General features: G+C 40.2%; 1 protein-coding gene across 4 annotated transcripts in view; it reads right to left on the minus strand.

Annotated features, from left to right (window-relative positions):
• TAOK3 (TAO kinase 3) overlaps positions 1-19419 on the minus strand; it is a 197198-nt gene that overhangs the window by 91040 nt on the left and 86739 nt on the right. For all 4 annotated transcript variants that reach the window (XM_062181919.1, XM_062181915.1, XM_062181916.1 and 1 more), the window contains exons 3-7: positions 14079-14275; positions 7068-7139; positions 6603-6704; positions 2902-2947; positions 1941-2037 (exon numbers count right to left, since the gene is read on the minus strand). In XM_062181919.1, the coding sequence (XP_062037903.1) occupies positions 1941-2037; positions 2902-2947; positions 6603-6704; positions 7068-7139; positions 14079-14198 (437 nt within the window). In that variant the 5' untranslated portion in view covers positions 14199-14275. The remainder of the gene's footprint in view (positions 1-1940; positions 2038-2901; positions 2948-6602; positions 6705-7067; positions 7140-14078; positions 14276-19419) is intronic.

The raw sequence follows: 19419 nt of genomic DNA on the forward strand, positions 1-19419 counted from the left end.
GAATAAACCTCGACTACACACATACCTTTTCTTTCTTGCCTGTGACCCTTTCTCTCTGCCTTTAATTGTAACTGCAACTCTAAGGCATTTGAGGGTACATGTTACATAGAAGGTGTTATTTTTATAATAACACTGTACAGTAAAAAGAAGACCCTGAAAGATCAAAACAAACAAGGATTACGGGTTAGGAAATTACATTTTTACTGTATCACTACAAAGAATCACAAGTGGTTACTACTTAAGCTATTAGATGTTTTATGCAGCAAAAGTTTTTCAAATATGATTTTAAAAATTCATTGTTTAGTATGGTAATTTAGAATGACGAGATGTGGATGTTTATTCCTTAGTCTTTTTAAAATAGGCATGAGATATAATGACTACTAGGAACTACGAACTGTAAATTGATGGGCCATGGAAAGATAAAGTGGAAAGAATGAAGAAAATGAATGTCAAGTTGAAAATGACAAGCTTCAAATGCTTCCAAAATAACTTTTGTAAAAACTTCCCTTGAAAATTCAGTTTCCTTCCTCATGATGACATTAGGCATTGGCACAGAGAACTAAAAAAAAAAGGATTATTTATTTCTCTTTACAACAGAAAAATATGTTTTCTCTATTATTTTTAATTAGAAGACTGAATTGTCTTTTAAATCGAAGTAATAAAAATCTAAGACATTTATTTTTAAATTTAAAGAAAATTCTTTAAACAGTTTTTTGTCTTTCCCACTTCTAGTACATACTAAAGAAGATAAAGTATAATATAGAATAAAACAGTAAGTTAATGTACAGAGAGAGTGTAACAAAGGCACCAAAAAACTGAATTATGGTTTTTCAAAAGAAGCAGGTAATAAGCAAATTGGCATTCAGTAGTAAACATGTCGGTACCAAAGAGATACATTTTTCAAAAAGTTGTCAAATCCATAGACATGGGAAATGTATTTAACTAATACTTATAGACATGGTTAGGCTCATTCTCCGTCCTAGATCCGCTGAATCCCTGGCAGGACTGCGGCCTGCCCGTGCTGGGGGAACTTCTGCTTTTGCAGTACCAGTAACTGGCGATGGCGAATCCAGGGTGATTAAAACAGAAGCAAAAGGGGAACCTATGATCGCACAGTTTCACTTCTTCCTAGTAAATGCCAAGTGTTTTTCTTTTGTTTAAGAGCCATTTTAGATCCTTTGTATCTACCAAATATTCCATTATTTCTCCCACTATTCATTCAAGTAACTGCTAGGAGCTTTTTCTGGAGAGAAGGAAAGATTAGAAACCACACCTTTCTTTAGGAGAAATCGGTGTAGGGAAGGAGGTTGTAGGGAAGACTTTGGGATTACAACAGAGGAAACACAAGGTAGGGGAAAATGTGGATTAGGAATCGGGAAGTTGAGCTTCAATCCATATTACTTAAGTGCCTGTGAGACTACGGGCAACTTATTTAAATCTTTCTGAGCCCCAGCCTCTTCATCTACCAAAATAAAGATAATACCTTGCTGAGTATCTGTATGAATTAGAGAAATGCAAAATATTTTAAAGTGGTAAAGCAGCGTATATTTATATAAGATTAACTTGCTATTTGCAATTTAAAAAAGAGAGAGAAAAGAAACTCAGCTAAGAAATTACATGCAAGGAAGTTGAATTTTCCTTTTGTCACAGTGTCATAAAATGTTTTGGCCCTTCTGCAAATGTCCTGGTAACACCCAGCCTGGAAAATCGCTACCTGCAGAACAGAGACGACCTAAGTCTTAGTGGATACATGGAAGAGACCAAGAGATAGGAGTTAAATCCCAGCAACTCTGCTCCTCACATCTGGAAGCAGCAGCAATCTATCTGTTTCCCATATAACCTGAGGCACCCTAAACACTGGAGCAGGCACTAGTTTTTAAGTTTCCTGGACTAGGTAGCTCTGTAACTGAAATGCAAACATAAGTGGCCTCTACTCTTACCTGTGAATCAACGCATGGGAATGTAGGTAGGCCAGGCCCTGCAAGGCACCATGAGTAATGGCAGCGATCTCCACTTCCTGAAGTGGTTTCTTATGAACTGGGATGGAGAGAGGAAAAAGTCAGGAGTGGATAATCAGCTTCATTCCTTTTTTTACTATCTTATACAGCCATACCAGACTGAATGACACACCTTCTCAAATGACAATTTGAGAACACGTTCACCTACATACACAGGATATACGTTTTTCATAAAACAGCAATAAGTGACCAGTAACAGGAAAGTCCAGTGAATAAAAATAAGCACTTCCCAAACAAAACAGGCAAAGCTTGATACTCATTACATGGTGCACTGATTTGCCTGTCAGTCAGTTGCAAGTCAAAGCCACTCTCATTCCTAGTTGCCAGGCCAGGTTCACTGGTCTCTTCTGACATTTTAAATCCTGGCGTGATCTAGGGCACAGTATTCTCTGCCACAAAGCCATCTCTAATCATCTTGTCTAACTACAGGCTTTCATTATGTGTGAAGGGAGCTAATAAGCAATTTCTACCCAGAGATCAAGGATAATATAAGACATTTTAATGTGAAACTTTAACACAGCTTCCGGTGCTTCTGGTTATAACTGCATTTGCAGAGAACTGGGTCACTCGAGGTATCTGAAAGGGTTAAATATCAATGTAAAGTGATGACATCTACCCCTCTTTCATACAAAATGATGAATTCGATCATTCTGCTACATATACCATGTTACATCAGCCAAACCCTTTAGCAGCACCTGCTGTGGATAGCCATGAACTAAACAACAGGAAGTAGATCCTCTTAGGGACAGGGCAGAGACGAAGTGTGCACAGCTTACTCACACAACCCTGACGCCTGGGTCACCAACCAAACTGCACACTCTTAGCACTGGAGTAGGTAACACATCGATCAAGGTAAAACAGGAGGGTGTCTGTTCACTCTTACCTTCTAACAGATCAGAGGCTGAGCCTAAGCAATACTCCATCACCAGCTGGAACAGATTAAAATAATAACAAGAACAACGAAGGTCAATAAGAAGCTGCTGAAACAAACCAGCATACATTCCAAGGAATCAAGAATACCAGGAAAACCAATATTCTGATCGACCTGAGCCTGTATTATTTTGGTCCTCTGGCCCTATTTGATCTTTATAACTTTTATCATCTCAGCTTTTGTTATCTCCTACTTCAATTTGCCTGAGATTATAAGGTGACTGGTTAAGGAACAAGTCACTGAAAATGGTCAAGTTGAGATTGCCAGTTTATCCAATTACTAATTTCCCTGCTGCCTTGTTTTGAAAAAAGATTTAAGGTAGCCAGGTTGCATTAAAAGTTAAATTTTGTAACTTATAAAGTGTCAAACAAATGTATAAGCCAGTAGAATCTATAGTGGGAAATCCTAGTGAAATAAAATAAACCAAGAAGTAATGAATTCCTTATTTGCACTTTTTTTTTTTAAGTTCTAAAGAAACGCAAAAGGAAGACCTTTCTCTCTGTCTCTCTCTCTCACTATCCACTCTGCCTGTCAAAAAAATAAAAAATAAAAAAAATAAAAAATAAAAAATAAGTTCTAAAGAAACACATATGAAGGTACTTCAGAAAGTATGTGGAAATGAAATGAAAAAGTTATTTTGGTGTAATGTTCGAAATTCATGCACACATAGGATCTTCAAAAAGTCCATGCGAAATGTGTACTATGAAAAAAACTGCATGGATTTCAAATTCTTTGCAACACAATAAACTTACCAGTTTCCATGAAATTTTAAAAATGTCCTTGTGCTGTTGAAGTCAATCTAAAGATATGGCCTACTATGCATCATTACCCTGAATCCTTCAGAGATGGGATATCTCAATATGCTTCTCAATCTAGTTCTAGAATGATATTATTAAAATACCATTTATAATTACTGGGTTTGAAACGTGAGAGGCCTTCACAAAGCAAAAATGAGACAATCATTTCTTTACTCTCATTCTGGATATTGCAGGTGTCCCAAACTACTGACTTGTAGCCAGAGTCACTGCTATAAATTCTCTATGCACATAAACACAAGCACACAGCCCCTACAAGTTATTATTCTAAAAAACTGCATATGCTCATTATGAAATGCCAATTTCCTACGATCAACTGGATATAACCCATGTTTACATATTGGTTCCTTTCACTTTTAAAAAATTAAAGCAAAAACACATTTTTGTATTATGTACCTCACATCACTAACATAATTCAGAATATAGGAAAAGTTTTGGAGTTTGATGTTTAAAAACTTTACTACAGTTTCATAGTTATGTATTATAATTAATATACTGGATAAAATATAAAAATATTAATATCAAATAATATAAATAGATTATATATGGTATAGCTTTTTAGTGTGTTATATTTATATTATAGGGTATGTAATCATATATTAGAATACTATATTTATATTTAGACTATTTATTATAGTGCAACTTCTAAAATATTTTAAACTTTAGAAATTTTATCATAGTTCTGCTTTACAGTAAAAACATAAAAACACTGGGGCTGGCTCTGTGGCATAGCGGTTAAAGCCTCTGCCTGCAGTGCCGGCATCCCATATGGGTGCCTGTTTGAGTCCTGGCTGCTCCACTTCCGATCCGGCTCTCTGCTATGGCATGGGAAAACAGTGGAAGATGGCCCAAGTCCTTGGGCCCCTGCACATGCATGGGAGATCCAAAAGAAGCTCCTGGCTCCTGGCTCTGGATTGGCACAGCTCGGGCCATTGCGGCCATCTGGGGAGTGAACCAGGAGATGAAAGACCTCTCTCTCTCTTTCTCTCTCTGTCTTTCAAATAAATAAGTAAATATTTTAAAAAAACCATAAAAACATTTATTTGTTATTATGAAATAAAAGATTCCACATATGTAGCTGTTATAATGAACCTTTTATGTGCCCCAATTGTTTGTTCAATCAATTTTGATGGCAACATTTCTAAATTGTACCACATAATTTTCTAATTTAAAAATGTGCTATTGAATATATATACATTCCTTAAACAATTTATGAATATATAGAGAACTTTAAAACTGAATGCAATGGATATGTTCATAGTTGTATTCATATTTTTAAAATTACATGTTAAAAAAACTCAGCATTTTCGCCACAAATGTTTTTTTCCTAGTTACTCTGTCATACAAGGCTGCCTGAACTGGGTGTCTGCTCCCAGCACTAAGCAGCTCCAGCCACTTGTGACTTTCAATGACCAGATGTGTGTTCCTTAGGGTCAGTTTGTCCTTGTGCCTGTTTGTGTGCCTGTCTCTAGCAGCTCAGCTCTTACGGCTCCTTCTAATTAGTCTGCAGACAGAAACCAGGCAACCAAACTTACTAGCACTTCATGTAATCTAAGAGTAAACAGGCTTCAATAAGAGCTCCCAGGATTTTCTGAAGACTTGAAACACACGAGACTTAGCACTTGGCGTTTGTAACATTTATTCTGCCTGCTCGGAAACACTCTCCTGGCTCCTTCAAGTCAGCTGAGATTGCCAGAGAGCAACCAATTTCCAGATAAGATGCTCCTCTGATTAATTTCTTCTGTTCAGAATGGAAGCAACTGCTTTAGGTATCTTAAAAGTTGCTTGGACAGGCCGGTGCCGCGGCTCAATAGGCTAATCCTCCACCTAGCGGTGCTGGCACACCGGGTTCTAGTCCCGGTTGGGGTACCGGGTTCTGTCCCGGTTGCCCCTCTTCCAGTCCAGCTCTCTGCTGTGGCCCGGGAGGGCAGTGGAGGATGGCCCAAGTGCTTGGGCCCTGCACCCCACGGGAGACCAGGAGAAGCACCTGGCTCCTGCCATCAGATCAGCGCGGTGCGCCGGCCGCGGCGGCCATTGGAGGGTGAACCAACGGCAAAGGAAGACCTTTCTCTCTTTCTCTCTCACTGTCCACTCTGCCTGTCAAAAAAAAAAAAAAAAAGTTGCTTGGACAGATGTTTAAGTACATTGTTTGATAACCAGGGGATAAAAATTCCATTCCCTAATTAGAGGTCACATACAGAGAAGGACTTGGTACATGCACCCAACAAATGACAGGTAAGCTGAACATTTAATTGGAATGTGTAATCTGATAAAGTATAAAATATAACAGTTTTCTATTCTAAATGGTGCCTAATATGCTACCCTCAAAATAGAAACACAAATTGTGTAAAAATAGACTTAGAAGATAAAGTGGAACAAAAGGCATTCATTTTAATCATATGGTGTGTCCTGTTTGGTAGAAATTACATGCTGATGATAACACCAAGCACAGTTTCAAATCTGGGGCAAACTGGAGTAGGGGATAAGAAATGACAGACACAAATTCTAGGACAAGAATACAAGACTCTGCCTTTTATGTTCACAAATAACTCATTATAAAATGATGTCAACTTTACATCATCCTTGTTGAATGTGTATAGAACAGAATTTCCAGTAGGCTCGATGGCACAGTTACTCTCATGGACTATGTACCATACCTGTAGACACACCATATGACACACTCTGAGTTTTTTACAAATGTTGACTAGTGATAACAATAGTCAAGTGGGACAGAAATGGGACTGGTAGTTACACAGATCAGATAGATAATTTTTAAAAACAGAAAAGGAAAAAATGTAATGGAAAAGATAGATAGATAACAGAGGTCCTTTGACTTACCCAGGCAGTGTGCTCTTTTAAGTAACAACCTTTGTACTCAATGGTATTAGGATGCTTCAATTGTCGTAAAAATTTAACCTCCTTAAGAATATCTTGCCATTTCTATTGAAATCAGAAAGAAAAGATTTTAATTCTAAATGTAAAATTGTGTTTTATTATCAAGTACATACATACAATTCTTTTTATTATTTTAATGGAAAAAGTAAATATTTAATAAATGAAGAAGCTGTTTAAACTTGTTTAATGTCTTTAGTCTGAGACCATGTAAATGTGAGCCTATCATCAACTCTAATAACACATACCCAGGTCGATTTTGCTAAATCGGTGACTGGGATGGACTATTAGGAACTTTTATTATAAGCTCAACAAGAAGTAAAAAAATTGTGCTAAAAATATTGGCAGAATTCTGTTAGTTTTGTATGAAATTGCTTAGATCAGTTAGGTATGCAACTGTCACTATCTTACCTCATGTGTCTGCTTCCCACTATAGGACATTTTCTTAACCGCCACCACCTCATTGGTGTGTGCATTTGTGGCCTATGTTGAAAGGGTAGAAGAAAAATAAAAATAATTAATATTTCAGTCTGTTTGACTTAAATATGTAACTAGTGACTTTTAAAGCAATAACCTCACACTTTAATATCACAGTTCAAAGATGTTCTCACTTTTAATAATCTAGGTAGACATTTCTTCCACCACACTAAAGAACACACTCTCTCTCTCTGTCTCTTTTAAGATTTTATTTATTTATTGGAGAGGTAGAGTTATAGACAGAGAGAAGGAGAGACAGAAAGAAAGGTCTTCCATCCGCTGGCTCACTCCCCAAATGGCCGCAATGACCAGAGCTGAGCTGATCCGAAGCCAGGAACCAGAGCTTCTTCTGGATCTCTCACGTGGATGTAGGGACCCAAGCACTTGGGCCATCTTCTACTGCTTTCCCAGGCCATGAGAAGAGAGTTGAATCAGAAGAGGAGCAGCAGGGACTTGAACTGGCGCCCATATGGGGTGCTGGAGCCACAGGTGGAGGCTTTAGCCCAATACACCATAGTGCCAGCCCCAAAGAATACCTTTTCTTTATCCCTATTTGTATACATGCAAAGATTATAATACAAAAAAAGGACTGGGGTTTAGTAATCAAACCAAGGAAAAAGTCAAAATAGCCATACTGGATTCACTGTGTCCATCAGTGGAGGATCAGCTAATAAACATGATACAGTCAAGATAGCCAATTAAAAAAATGAGGTAATCAATATGCCATGTAGTGATATGAAAGGATGTCAAAAATATCATGTCAAAAAATATGCTGTGTATATGATCCTATCTTTGCAAAGCAGTAACAACATGAAGAGTATATGTACACAAAATTATAAAAGAATCAAAACCAAAGTGTATATCAGTGATGATCCTGAAGCAGTGCTGTCTGATAGAGCTTTCTGTGATGCTAGGAATGATCTCCACATTGTTATCACAGAAGCAGGCAAAATGTGACTAGTATGACAGAGAAAATGAATCTTAAAATTTATTTTAATTTTACTTAAATTTAAATAACTACTTAACATCTAGTGAATACTGAATTGAACAGCACAGCAGAAGGTGAGACTACTCGTGAGGGGACTTTCAACTTCAGGGTTTAATATAAAACGAAATGGTTGGGCCGGTGCTGTGGTGCAGTGGGTTAACGCCCTGGCCTGAAGCACCAGCATCCCATATGGGTGCTGGTTCTAGTCCCGGCTGCTCCTTTTCCCATCCAGCTCTCTGCTATGGCCTGGGAAAGCAGTGGAGGATGGCCCAAGTCCTTGGGCCCCTGCACCCACGTGGGAGACCCAGAAGAAGCTCCTGGCTCCTGGCTTCGGAACGGCACAGTTCTGGCCGTTGCAGCCAATTGGGGAGTGAACCATCAGATGGAAGACCTCTCTCTCTGTGTAACTCTGACTCTTTAGTAAAAAATAAATAAATCTTCAAAAAAAAAAAAAAAAAAACAAAAAAACAATTCATTGAAGGTACAAATGAAAATCATAAATAAGTTTTTTTCCTTTCAATTTGCATCTGATTTAAGATTAATTTTACAAAAATATTCAGAAAAATCTAAGACAATAAAACTTACAGAGACAGGGGCTGGCGCTATGGCGTAGCAGGTAAAGCCAGCACCTGCAGCACCGGCATCCCATATGGGCACTGGTTCAAGTTCTGGCTGCTCCACTTCTGATCCAGCTCCCTGCTAATGCACCTAGGAAAGCAGTGGAGGATGGCCCAAGCGCTTGGGCCCCTGCACCCACCTGGGAGACCCAAATGAAGGTTCTGGCTCCTGGTTTTGAATCGGTCCAGCTGCAGCCAGTTGGGGAGTGAACTAGTGGGTGGAAGACCTCTCTGTCTCTCCCTCTCTCTGTAACTCTGCCTCTCAAGTAAATAAATCTTTTCGGGGGGGGGGGGGGGGAACACTTCCTTTTTGAATAACAAGGCTCTGCATCAGTGCCACACCCTGATGAAAGTGAGTCATCTTGATTGCATGACTGTGAACCAATAATACCACAGCAGAGATTCCAAGGTAAAAGATTAGAATTTGTTCACTTATAAAATTAGGTTCTCAATTTTAGAGAAAAATTCATAATCAATTTCTTAAATATAACTAAAAACTCTTTAGGTATGCAAAAATGGTTATAATTTTAAAAAGTTTAATTCAAACAATAAACAATAATTTACTAATATAAAAAGAATTAAACCCTGAATTCTTACTGAATTGCCAAATGCAGAGAAAATGAACACACTAAAAAAATTATTTTAATGCACCAGATAAAGGAACTTATCATATAAATGTGGGTATCCACTATTTATAGTTTTATTTTTTAAGAGTTATTTATTTATTTGAAAGGCAGAGTTACAGAGAGGCAGAGAAAGGTCTTCCATCCACTGGTTTACTCCCCATTTGGCCACAATGGCTGGAGTTGTGCTGATCCGAAGCTCCTGACTCCTGGCTTTGGCCTGGCCCAGCCCTGGCTGTTATGGCCATTTGGGGAGTGAACCAGCAGATGGAAGGAAGATCTCTGTCTCTCATTCTCTCTCTCTGTAATTCTATCAAATAAATAAATAAATAAACCTTTTTTAAAAGAAAAAGCAAAGAGTCTACCCAAATAAAATCACATTGCTTTATTATTTAATTGCTTATTAAAATTATTTATAATCAATGCTATTTGAAACTAGAGATATGAAAAAAGAGTCATCCTAAAACAAAACTGTATTTTTGGTCGGGCTTTTGGTATAGTGGTTAAGATGCCACTTGGAGTGCCTGCATCCCATGTCAGAGTGCCTGGGTTCAAATCCTCACTGCACCCCTGTTTCCAGCTTCCCTTGTGCACTGGCAGAAAAGATTCGGATCTCAGCCGGAGAACAGGGACGAGCCTCCAAAGACTTTATAGTGAAAAGGGAATGTGATCAGATTCTCATTTTTTTTTTCAAGGTCATTGAGGTGTGGACAACAGACTGGAGAGAGACCAAAGTGGATTATTGCAGTTTTCCAAGTAGAAGACAACATTGTCTTTTTGGTCCGAATGGTACCAGGAAGAAGCTACTAGTAGTGATAGAGGCACAACATATAAAAATGCTACTAGGATCAGTGAGGAAACTCATTTTTAAGGTTCTACCTATGTGACAACTGTAGATAAATAGTTAAAGCCCTTTGTGAGTTTTATACTAAAGTGTCAAGTAATTGTTTCTAATGTCTAATGGACAAACTTAAGGCTTGCACTATTCACTTCTGTCTACAGATAGAGTTAATGCGCATGTCAGTACTAAATCCGCCCAAGTACCTATGATTCTTTAGTCTATCATTAGTGACATATAATGCCTAATACCCACTGCAAACAGGGTATTGTGCTCGGCTTCAGATGAAATAGTCCTCATCTTCAAAGGCACACACTCTCCACAATAAGCAGATTTGGCCCCAGAAGGAAATAATCACTAGGTCCTCTGCAAGGCAGCTCTCATGTTTCCCCTATTACAAACGACTTGTTAGTTAAGGTTCGAAGAATGTTTGGTTTACTGCAGTCATTCATTCTGAAACATTACAAGTTTGAGAACGGTCTGGCGGCTTTTTAAAACAGAGAAGTCAAATAGAGATTAGAACCGCCCTCTGACTGTGGCCAAGAGAGCCTGAGACAGGATGGATTAGTTATAAAGTAATAGAAGAAAACATGACTGAAGAATGTTACATCCCGGAGCATAAAAAATAGGTCACAAATGAATAAGTACAGAACGTTTCTATTTATAAAAAGTTCAAAGCTGGGTAAAACCAAACTACATTGTGCAGGGATGTAAAAGTAAACTGTACTGAACATAAAGCAAAGCAAAACAATAATCACTACAAAAATCAGGGTAGTGGATTACTCCTATGGGGCTGGGGAAGGTTGTGATGGCCAAGGCCACGAGAGGGCTTCTGGAGCACTGGAAATATTGTATTTCTTGACCTGCCCAGTGTTTTCACACAGGATATACCTTTCAATTATTTTTAAAAGTATATAACAATATATATGTATGTGTGCCTTATGTATACTTCTTTTGTATATCTATAATTTAAAATGCTCTTTTTTTAAACAATGAATGAATGTCCAAAATCAGATTTCCTAGGATCGGGAATGGGAGCGTATGCCTAAAACAGGACAAAGAAGAGTGTTGTGGGATGATAGAGTTGAGCTGCATTTTAGAATAGTTGCATGGGTGTATTCATTTATTCATGAAAATGTACACTTAAAATAGATACACTTTTATTGCATGGAAATTATAGCTCAATAAAGTTGATTTTTAAAAAAGATCTATTTTATTTATTTGAACAGCGGAGTTACAGAGAAGGAAAGACACACATACATACAGAGAGAGAGAGATTGATGTTGAGAGAGCTCTTCCACCTGCTGGTCCACTTCCCAAATGGCCACAATGGCCACAATGGCCAGGGCAAGGCCAGGCCGAACCCAAGAGCCTGAAACTGCATCCGGAGGGACCACCCTCTGCTGCTGCTTTCACAAGCACGTTAGCAGGGAGCTGGACTGAGGTAGAGCAGCCAGGACTCAAACCAGTGCCCATATGGGATGCAAGCGTTGCAGGCGGCAGCTTAAACCATTGTACCATAATGCTGGCCCCAGTGTGGGAGGGTTATCTAGAAAATGAGCACCCTGCAGAGCCCTGGAAGGGCAGTGAGTGACAAAACATACTTGAGTGGGAGTAATAGATGGGGACAAGGGAGGGAAGTGATGGCCATGCTGACCATTAGACAAGGAAGGATAAGGAAGAGAACAGAGAAAACCCAGGCTGGAGATTTGGCTAGAAGCCCAAAAGGGCACTAAAGATGGATTTTATTTTTTTTTTTTTACAGAATTATTTATTTATTTGAAAGAGTTGAGCCAGAATGAAATATTCCATTCCGCTGGTATATTCCCCAAATGATCGTACTGGCCAGAGCTGAGCTGATCTGAAGCCAGGAACCAGGAGTTTCTTCCAGGTCTCCCATGCAGGTGCAGGGGCCCAAGCACTTGGGCCATCTTCTATTGCTTTCCCAGGCCATAGCAGAGAGCTGGATGGGAAGTGGAGCAGCCGGGACTCAAACTGGTGCCCATATGAGATGCTGGCACTGCAGACTGGGGCTTTAACCCACTGCACCACAGCGCTGGCCCCTAAAGATGGACTTTATAAAGGCTCATTTGGAGGCACAAATAAAGATAAGCTCTACCGAGATGGCAGGAGATAAAGGACCATTTAAAAGGAAGAGGTAGGAGCCAGTGCTGTGTGGCAGTATGCTAAGCCTCTGCCTGCAATGCTGGCATCTCATATGAGTGCCGGTTTGAGTTCTAGCAGCTCCTCTTCTGATTTAGCTCTCTGCTATGGCCTAGGAAAGCGGTAAAGATGTTCCAAATGCTTAGGCCCCTGTACCTAAGTGGGAGACCCAGAAGAAGCTCCTGGCTCCTGGCTTCTGATGGGCCCAGTTCCAGCCATTGCCACAATTTGGGGAGTGAATCAGCAGATGGGAAGACCTTTCTCTCTTCCTCTCCCTCTCTCTCTCTCTGTAACTCTCAAATAAATAAATAATAACAAAAAAAGACGTAAACACTGATTTTAAAAAAAAGTTATTTGTAGGGCCAGCGCTGAGGTGTAGTGGGTTAAGCCACCATCTGCAGTGCCAGCATCCCATATGAGCACTGGTTTGAGCCCCGGCTGCTCTACTTCCCATACAGCTCTCTGCTAATGGCTGGGAAAGCAATGGAGGTCAGCCCAAATGCTTCCAAAGAAGCTCTGGCTCCTGACTTTGGCATGGCCCAACCCCAGCTGTTGCGGCCATCAGGGGAATGAACCAGGGGATGGAAGAACTCTCTGTCTCTGTCTCTCTCTCTGTAACTGCCTTTCAAATAAATAAAATAAATCTTTAAAAAAAATTTGAAAATAGTTTAGAAGGAGCAAATAATAACTAGTATTTATTATTTGCTTCAATGGATTAATACTCTTAAAGAAGTTACTTTGATGAAGTGAAGTGCTCTACTTACCTAAATTAAATTTAGGAACTATATTTTTTGTGATGAATTTCATAGAAATGTGAACCAGGTAACCATTTCAGTTATTTCTCACTTTTTCTTTAGCAGATAGATTGTTGGAACTGAAACTGGGGCCAGTCTTCCAATGCTTAACCTAGTTAGTGACATGGCTGTCACTAACGACCTTTGCTGGTTCGTCCCCCTGGAGAGCTGTCCATTGTTTGTCCACCCAGCCAATATTATGGAATTCCTACCATTGTTAGACTTGCAGTAACAGCTCCTGGAGATGTAGCAATGAGTGAGAGAGACCAAGCCTCTGTTCTCATGACACTGATCATTTAGGGGAAGGGACTCCCATGAATAACTTTCAATACAACTGTGATACATGTAGCCAAGTGCCAGCACAGGGTGTCCTGAGATCATAAAGCAAGTCCTGACTTTGTGGTGGAGGCTGAATAACAAAGGTTTGCTGCAGCACTTCGGATGAAACCTGTAGGATGTACAAGACTTAGGGCTGAGGACGCATGTGCAGAGTTTTCTAGGTGAGGGGAATCCCATATTTTTTATTTTTGTATAAAAAGAAGCCTTGCCATTAAATTGTTTGTAAACATTTTATTTGGTGGCAATGCAAATATAAATTAATGGCATATCTCCTCCGTCTAGAAAACTCTGCATATTGCATCCCCATCTCTGCCATGCCTTGAGACAGGAACAAGTTTCATGTATAGGGCTCAACTTCAAGCTTCTAACTTTCTTATTCTACTCTGAGAGCAGAGTCTGCTGACTTAAATAAGGCCGACAGCTCTAGAACTGGCTGTTCAGCAATGACTATTTGTCTCTACTGTAGACATTTAATTTGTAGGGAAAAAAAAAACCACTAAAATCAAGCATATTTTATAAGTAATAGCAATGTATAAAAAATGTACTCTCTGATTTATACAAATGGCTTTTTAAGATTACTTACAAAGTAAACTGCTCCAAAACTTCCATGTCCAATTTCATGCAAACCAATAAAGAGCTCTTCAGGATCATCTCTGCAGAACAGATCGGCAATCTCCGGGTCCTTAGGTGCCCCTTTACGCATGGTGACCAGCACTGTAAGCACCCTGCTTTTGGATACCTTCACCTCTCATCAACAAATTCCTCTGCAGATCTCAGTACCTGCAGAGAAGTAAAGTTTTTCCATTGAATTATTTCTCTCTCTCTCTCTTTTTTTTTTTTTATTTTTGACAGGCAGAGTGGATAGTGAGAGAGAGAGACAGAGAGAAAGGTTTTCCTTTTTGCCGCTGGTTCACCCTCCAATGGCCGCTGTGGCCGGCGCATCTCGCTGATCTGAAGCCAGGAGCCAGGTGCTTCTCCTGGTCTCCCATGCAGGTGCAGGGCCCAAGCACTTGGGCCATCCTCCACTGCACTCCCGGGCCACAGCAGAGAGCTGGCCTGGAAGAGGGGCAACCGGGATAGAATCCAGCGCCCCGACCGGGACTAGAACCCGGTGTGCCGGCGCCACAAGGCGGAGGATTAGCCTGTTAAGCCACGGCGCCGGCCACCATTGAATTATTTCTAACACATTTTGTCTGTTGGCAACACAAATGAAAGTGGAATTTAAAAGTCTATTGATCTTATGACCTCATCATAAAAACCTAAATAAATCAAATGAAAACTGAGCAAAGGATTGGAATAGTCATTTCTAAAAAAAAAAAAAAAAAAAAAAAAAAAGATAGACAAATGATCACTAACCCACGAAGAAATGATCAACATGATCAGATACTAGAGAAACAAAAATTAAAACCATAGTGAGATAACATCTCATACTCACTAGGAAGGCTAGAATCAAAAAGACAGGTTAGTATGGGTGGGGATGTTGGGAATCCAGAACTTTCCAATACAGCTGAAAGGAATGTAAAATGACACAGTGATTTTGGAAAACAGCTTGGCAAGGGCAGGTGCTAGTCTAGCAGTTAAGATGCTATAAAAAGTTATAAAAAGGAATGAAGTACTAGTACATGCTATATCAATGCACCTTGTAAACATGTTAAGTGAAAAAAGTCAGTTTAAAAAGACCACATATTGAATGATGTTACTTATCTACAATTTCCAGAAAAGGTAAATCTAAAGAGAGAGAATGTAGATTATTGGTTACCCAGGGCTGGAGGGTTTGGAGGAGTGATAACTAATGGACACAGGCTTTCTTTTCAGGGTGATGAAAACCAACTGTGGTGATCATTACATAACTCTGAAAACCATCCACTACACACTTTAAATGGGTGGAAGAAATCATACGTAAATTATATCTTAACAAAACTGTTACTATAAAAAGTGTTTGGGCATAATTAATATTGAAATAATTACAGGTGACATTTACTAAGCACTATTATGTATGTAGGCAACACCAAAAACCTTACTTTTTTTAAAAAAAATCTGTTCAACAGCTTCATACTATAATGGATTTACTGATTATCTTAATTTTGTAGAACAAACTAAGACTGAGAGGCAAAACTACTTCCTCTGGTTAGGAAGCCAGTATTTGTCAGAAGTGTGATTCAGGGGCTGGCGCTGTGGTGTAGCGGGTTAAGCCACCACCTGCAGTGTCCACATCCCATATGGGCACCAGTTTGAGTCTTGGCTGCTCCACTTCTGCTTCAGCTCTCTGCTATGGCCTGGGAAAGAAGTAGAAGATGGCCCAAGTGCTTGGGCTCCTGCACCCACGTGGGAGACCTGGAAGAAGCTCCTGGCTCCTGATCAGCACAGCTCTGTTCATTGCGGCCATCTTGGGAATGAACCAACATATGGAAGACCTCTCTCTCTCTTTCTCTCTCTCTCTCTTTCTCTCTCTCTGCCTCTGCCTCCCTGTAACTCTGCCTTTCAAATCAATAAATAAATCTTACAAAAAAAAGAAAAGAAAAACAAGTGTGATTCGAAGCAGGTCTAATAGCAAACCCCATGCTCTTGACTGACATATGATATATTTATATAGTAGACTAGATAATTAACCTATATTCATCCCCAGAAGAAAGTGCTATAATTTCGAGATTATGCTAAATGTCCACTTGAAAAGGCAAGCCATTCCACTGGTTTATAAAATACTCTGAGTTCAAAGTTTCTATTGATAAAAGACATCATTATGACATGTTTATATGTGGATCTGCCAAGAGCTACACATATTTATTTAGTGTAGACTCTTTTTTATTTCTTCCTCTTTTTTGACAGGCAGAGTGGATAGTGAGAGAGAGACAGAGAGAAAGGTCTTCCTTTTTGCCATTGGTTCACCCTCCAATGGCCGCTGCGGCCGGCGCATCGCGCTGATCCGAAGCCAGGAGTTAGGTGCTTCTCCTGGTCTCCCATGCAGGTGCAGGGCCCAAGCACTTGGGCCATCCTCCACTGCCTTCCCGGGCCATAGCAGCTGGCCTGGAAGAGGGGCAACTGGGATAGAATTCGGCGCCCCAACTGGGATTAGAACCCGGTGTGCCGGCGCCGCAAGGTGGAGGATTAGCCTGTTAAGCTACGGCGCTGGTTATTTCTTCCTCTTTAAAAAGTATTGAAATGCTTGGGGCTGGCACTGCGGTACAGTGCGTTAAGCTGCTGCCCGCACACCACATCCCATATGGGCACCTGTTTGAGTCCCAGCTGCTTTATTTCCAATTCAAGCCCATACTAATGTGCCTGGGAAAGAAGTGAAAGATGGCCCAAGTCCCTGGGCCCCTGCATGAAGAGTTACAGGAATTATAGGTAGAGTTATAGAGGGAGAGGGAGAGGGAGAGGGAGAGGGAGAGGGAGAGGGAGAGAGAGAGAGAGAGAGAGAGAGAGATGAGAACAGAGAGGTCTTTCATCCACTGGTCCACTCCCCAAATGGCTGCAAAGGCAGGAGCTGGGCTAGTCTGAAGCCAGGAGCCGGGAGCTGCTTCCAGGTCTCCAACATGAGTGCAGGGGCCCAAAAACTTGGGCTTTCTTCTACTATTTTACCAGGCCATAAAAGAGAGCTGGATTAGAATTGGAGCATCTGGGACTTCAACTGGTGCCCCTATAGGATGCCAGCACTGCAGGTGGCTGCTTTACCAGCTAGGCCATAGTGCCGGCCCCAGTGTATCAATTCTTATCAATTGGTTTGACAAAGATATAAAACAAAGTTTGACAAAACTGTATTTGCAGCAATACTGATACACACAGGCATTTCTTTTCTTTTTTGTTTTTGATTTTTTTTTTCAGAATCTAATGTATTAACAAATCCTTTAAAGAATAAAAAACTGTAATGACACAAATAGAAAAATGTTTATAATGAGTGTTATAAGGAAAGCAAGTTTTTTTTACTATGAGGCTATAACAAGGTAGTCCAACTTATTTTTTACCTGGAAGTGAAGAAGTATGCCTTCCTAGAGAAAGTAAATGTAGTGTGTTCACTGTAGCTGTATGGGACAGCTGGAGGGAGCAAACCTGAAGCTGGCATCGAGCCAAAGACAACCACACAAGGTCTTCTAAACCATATTAAGAAATGTGGACTTTATCCTGAGGCTAACAGGGTGCCTTTGAAGGCTTTAAACAGGAAAAAGGATGCCCTGCCAACTCTGGGGCTGGAATCCTGGGCAGTCGCCCTGCCAACTCATGGCGCCATAATCAACCATGGCTGCTATCACTGATTCTAGCTGTCTGTCAGGGAGGTGATGGAAGTACAGAGTAAAAGCTCAACAAGTGTTCTTGCCTTCGTTACTCAGGTCTGGGAATGGAAAAGACAAGCAATGGAATAAAATGAAGACATGACTTTTTGGAGACTATGTATAAAAGATAAATTGTGAGACTGCTGCTAAGAAAAATAAAAAGATCTGTGAAATAAATTCATGAGAACCAAAATCTTTTCAATCATCAGAATGCATTTTAAGCTTTTGAATATTTTGGCTTCAAAGTGACTATAGCTAAGTTCTATGGATAACTATTTGAGGGGAAACACAGATTACTATGTCATATCATAGACTAGAATGATTTTACAAAAAAATTAACATCTAAATATAAAAAGACCATAAAATTATAGAATGAATTACAAAAGAATATTTAATTACCAAGCAATATATTTGAGGCAAAAGACAAAATCTATAAGCTTGAATATATATATATATATTATATAATTGGTCATTTCTTTAACTTAAAAAATACAATGAAGGGACTTCTGCTTCTAGACAAGTTGGAGTAACTGACAGTAGATCTAGTGTCTGCCACCGGAAACAACTAAAACACTGAATAAAAATTATGGATGATGGCATTTCAAGACAATGGATATTAGGTAATGAAAGACAGTGGTCTTTGACAGAAGAGACCCAATGAACTGTCCTGGCTTAATGCCTTCATTGTCCCAGCTTAATGCACTGGAGGAGTTTTCCAGGTGACTGTACAGAAAGGGGGAATCTGATAGGAGCCCAGGTCATGACTAGAGTTGGAGACAAAGATGAGAGTGCAGGGTGCCAGGGTGACTGGAGTTTGCGGGGCGGAAGATTAAGAAGAGAGCGGCGCAGAGAGAGGCTACGGTGCTCTGCAGAGGGCTCAAGCCTGCAGCTGAGTACTGATTAGTGCACGCATGTGAGAAAACTATCCCAGGTTGGGGAACGAGCAATCTGAACAGAATAAGGAAAACAGAACCCACAGGTCACCAAAGGCACTTGCTCCTAGCAGGCAGGATAGGGAATCTCATCATTCACAGGACATTCCTTAGACTATTCAGGTCTTAACCTCAAGAGCAAGAAATAACTCCCTCTAGACTAAATGCTGGCCTGTGATATGTAACATATTTTATTTTATTCTTTTAAAAAGATTAGTTTATTTATTTGAAAGGCCGAGTAACAGTGTGTGTGTGTGTGTGAGAGAGAGAGAGAGAGAGAGAGAGAGAGATCTTCCATCTACTGTTTCTTTCTGAAAATGCCTGCAACATCCATGGCTAGGCCAGGATGAATCCAACAGCCAGTAACTCCATCTGTGTCTTCCATGTGGGTACAGGGACCCAAGCACTGGGGCCACCATTTGCTGCCTCCCAGGTACATTAGCAGGAAGCTGTACCCAAAGCACAGAATAGCGGGAAATTGAACCAGGCACAACAATATAGGATGTGGGTGTCCTAAGCTATCTGTGGCACCATCCATGATCCACTCCTCTAACAAATTTTAAAAGCAATACTAGGGGATGGTGCTGTGGTACAGTAGGTTAATCTTCTGCCTATGGTGCCAGCATCCAATATGGGTGCTGGGTTAGTCCTCTTCCAATCCAGCTCTCTGCTGTGGCCTGGGAAAGCAGTAGAAGATGACCCAAGTGCTTGAGCCCCTGCACCT

Source organism: Lepus europaeus, chromosome 23 (assembly GCF_033115175.1).
Source record: "Lepus europaeus isolate LE1 chromosome 23, mLepTim1.pri, whole genome shotgun sequence".
NCBI classification, from domain to species: Eukaryota; Metazoa; Chordata; class Mammalia; order Lagomorpha; family Leporidae; genus Lepus; species Lepus europaeus.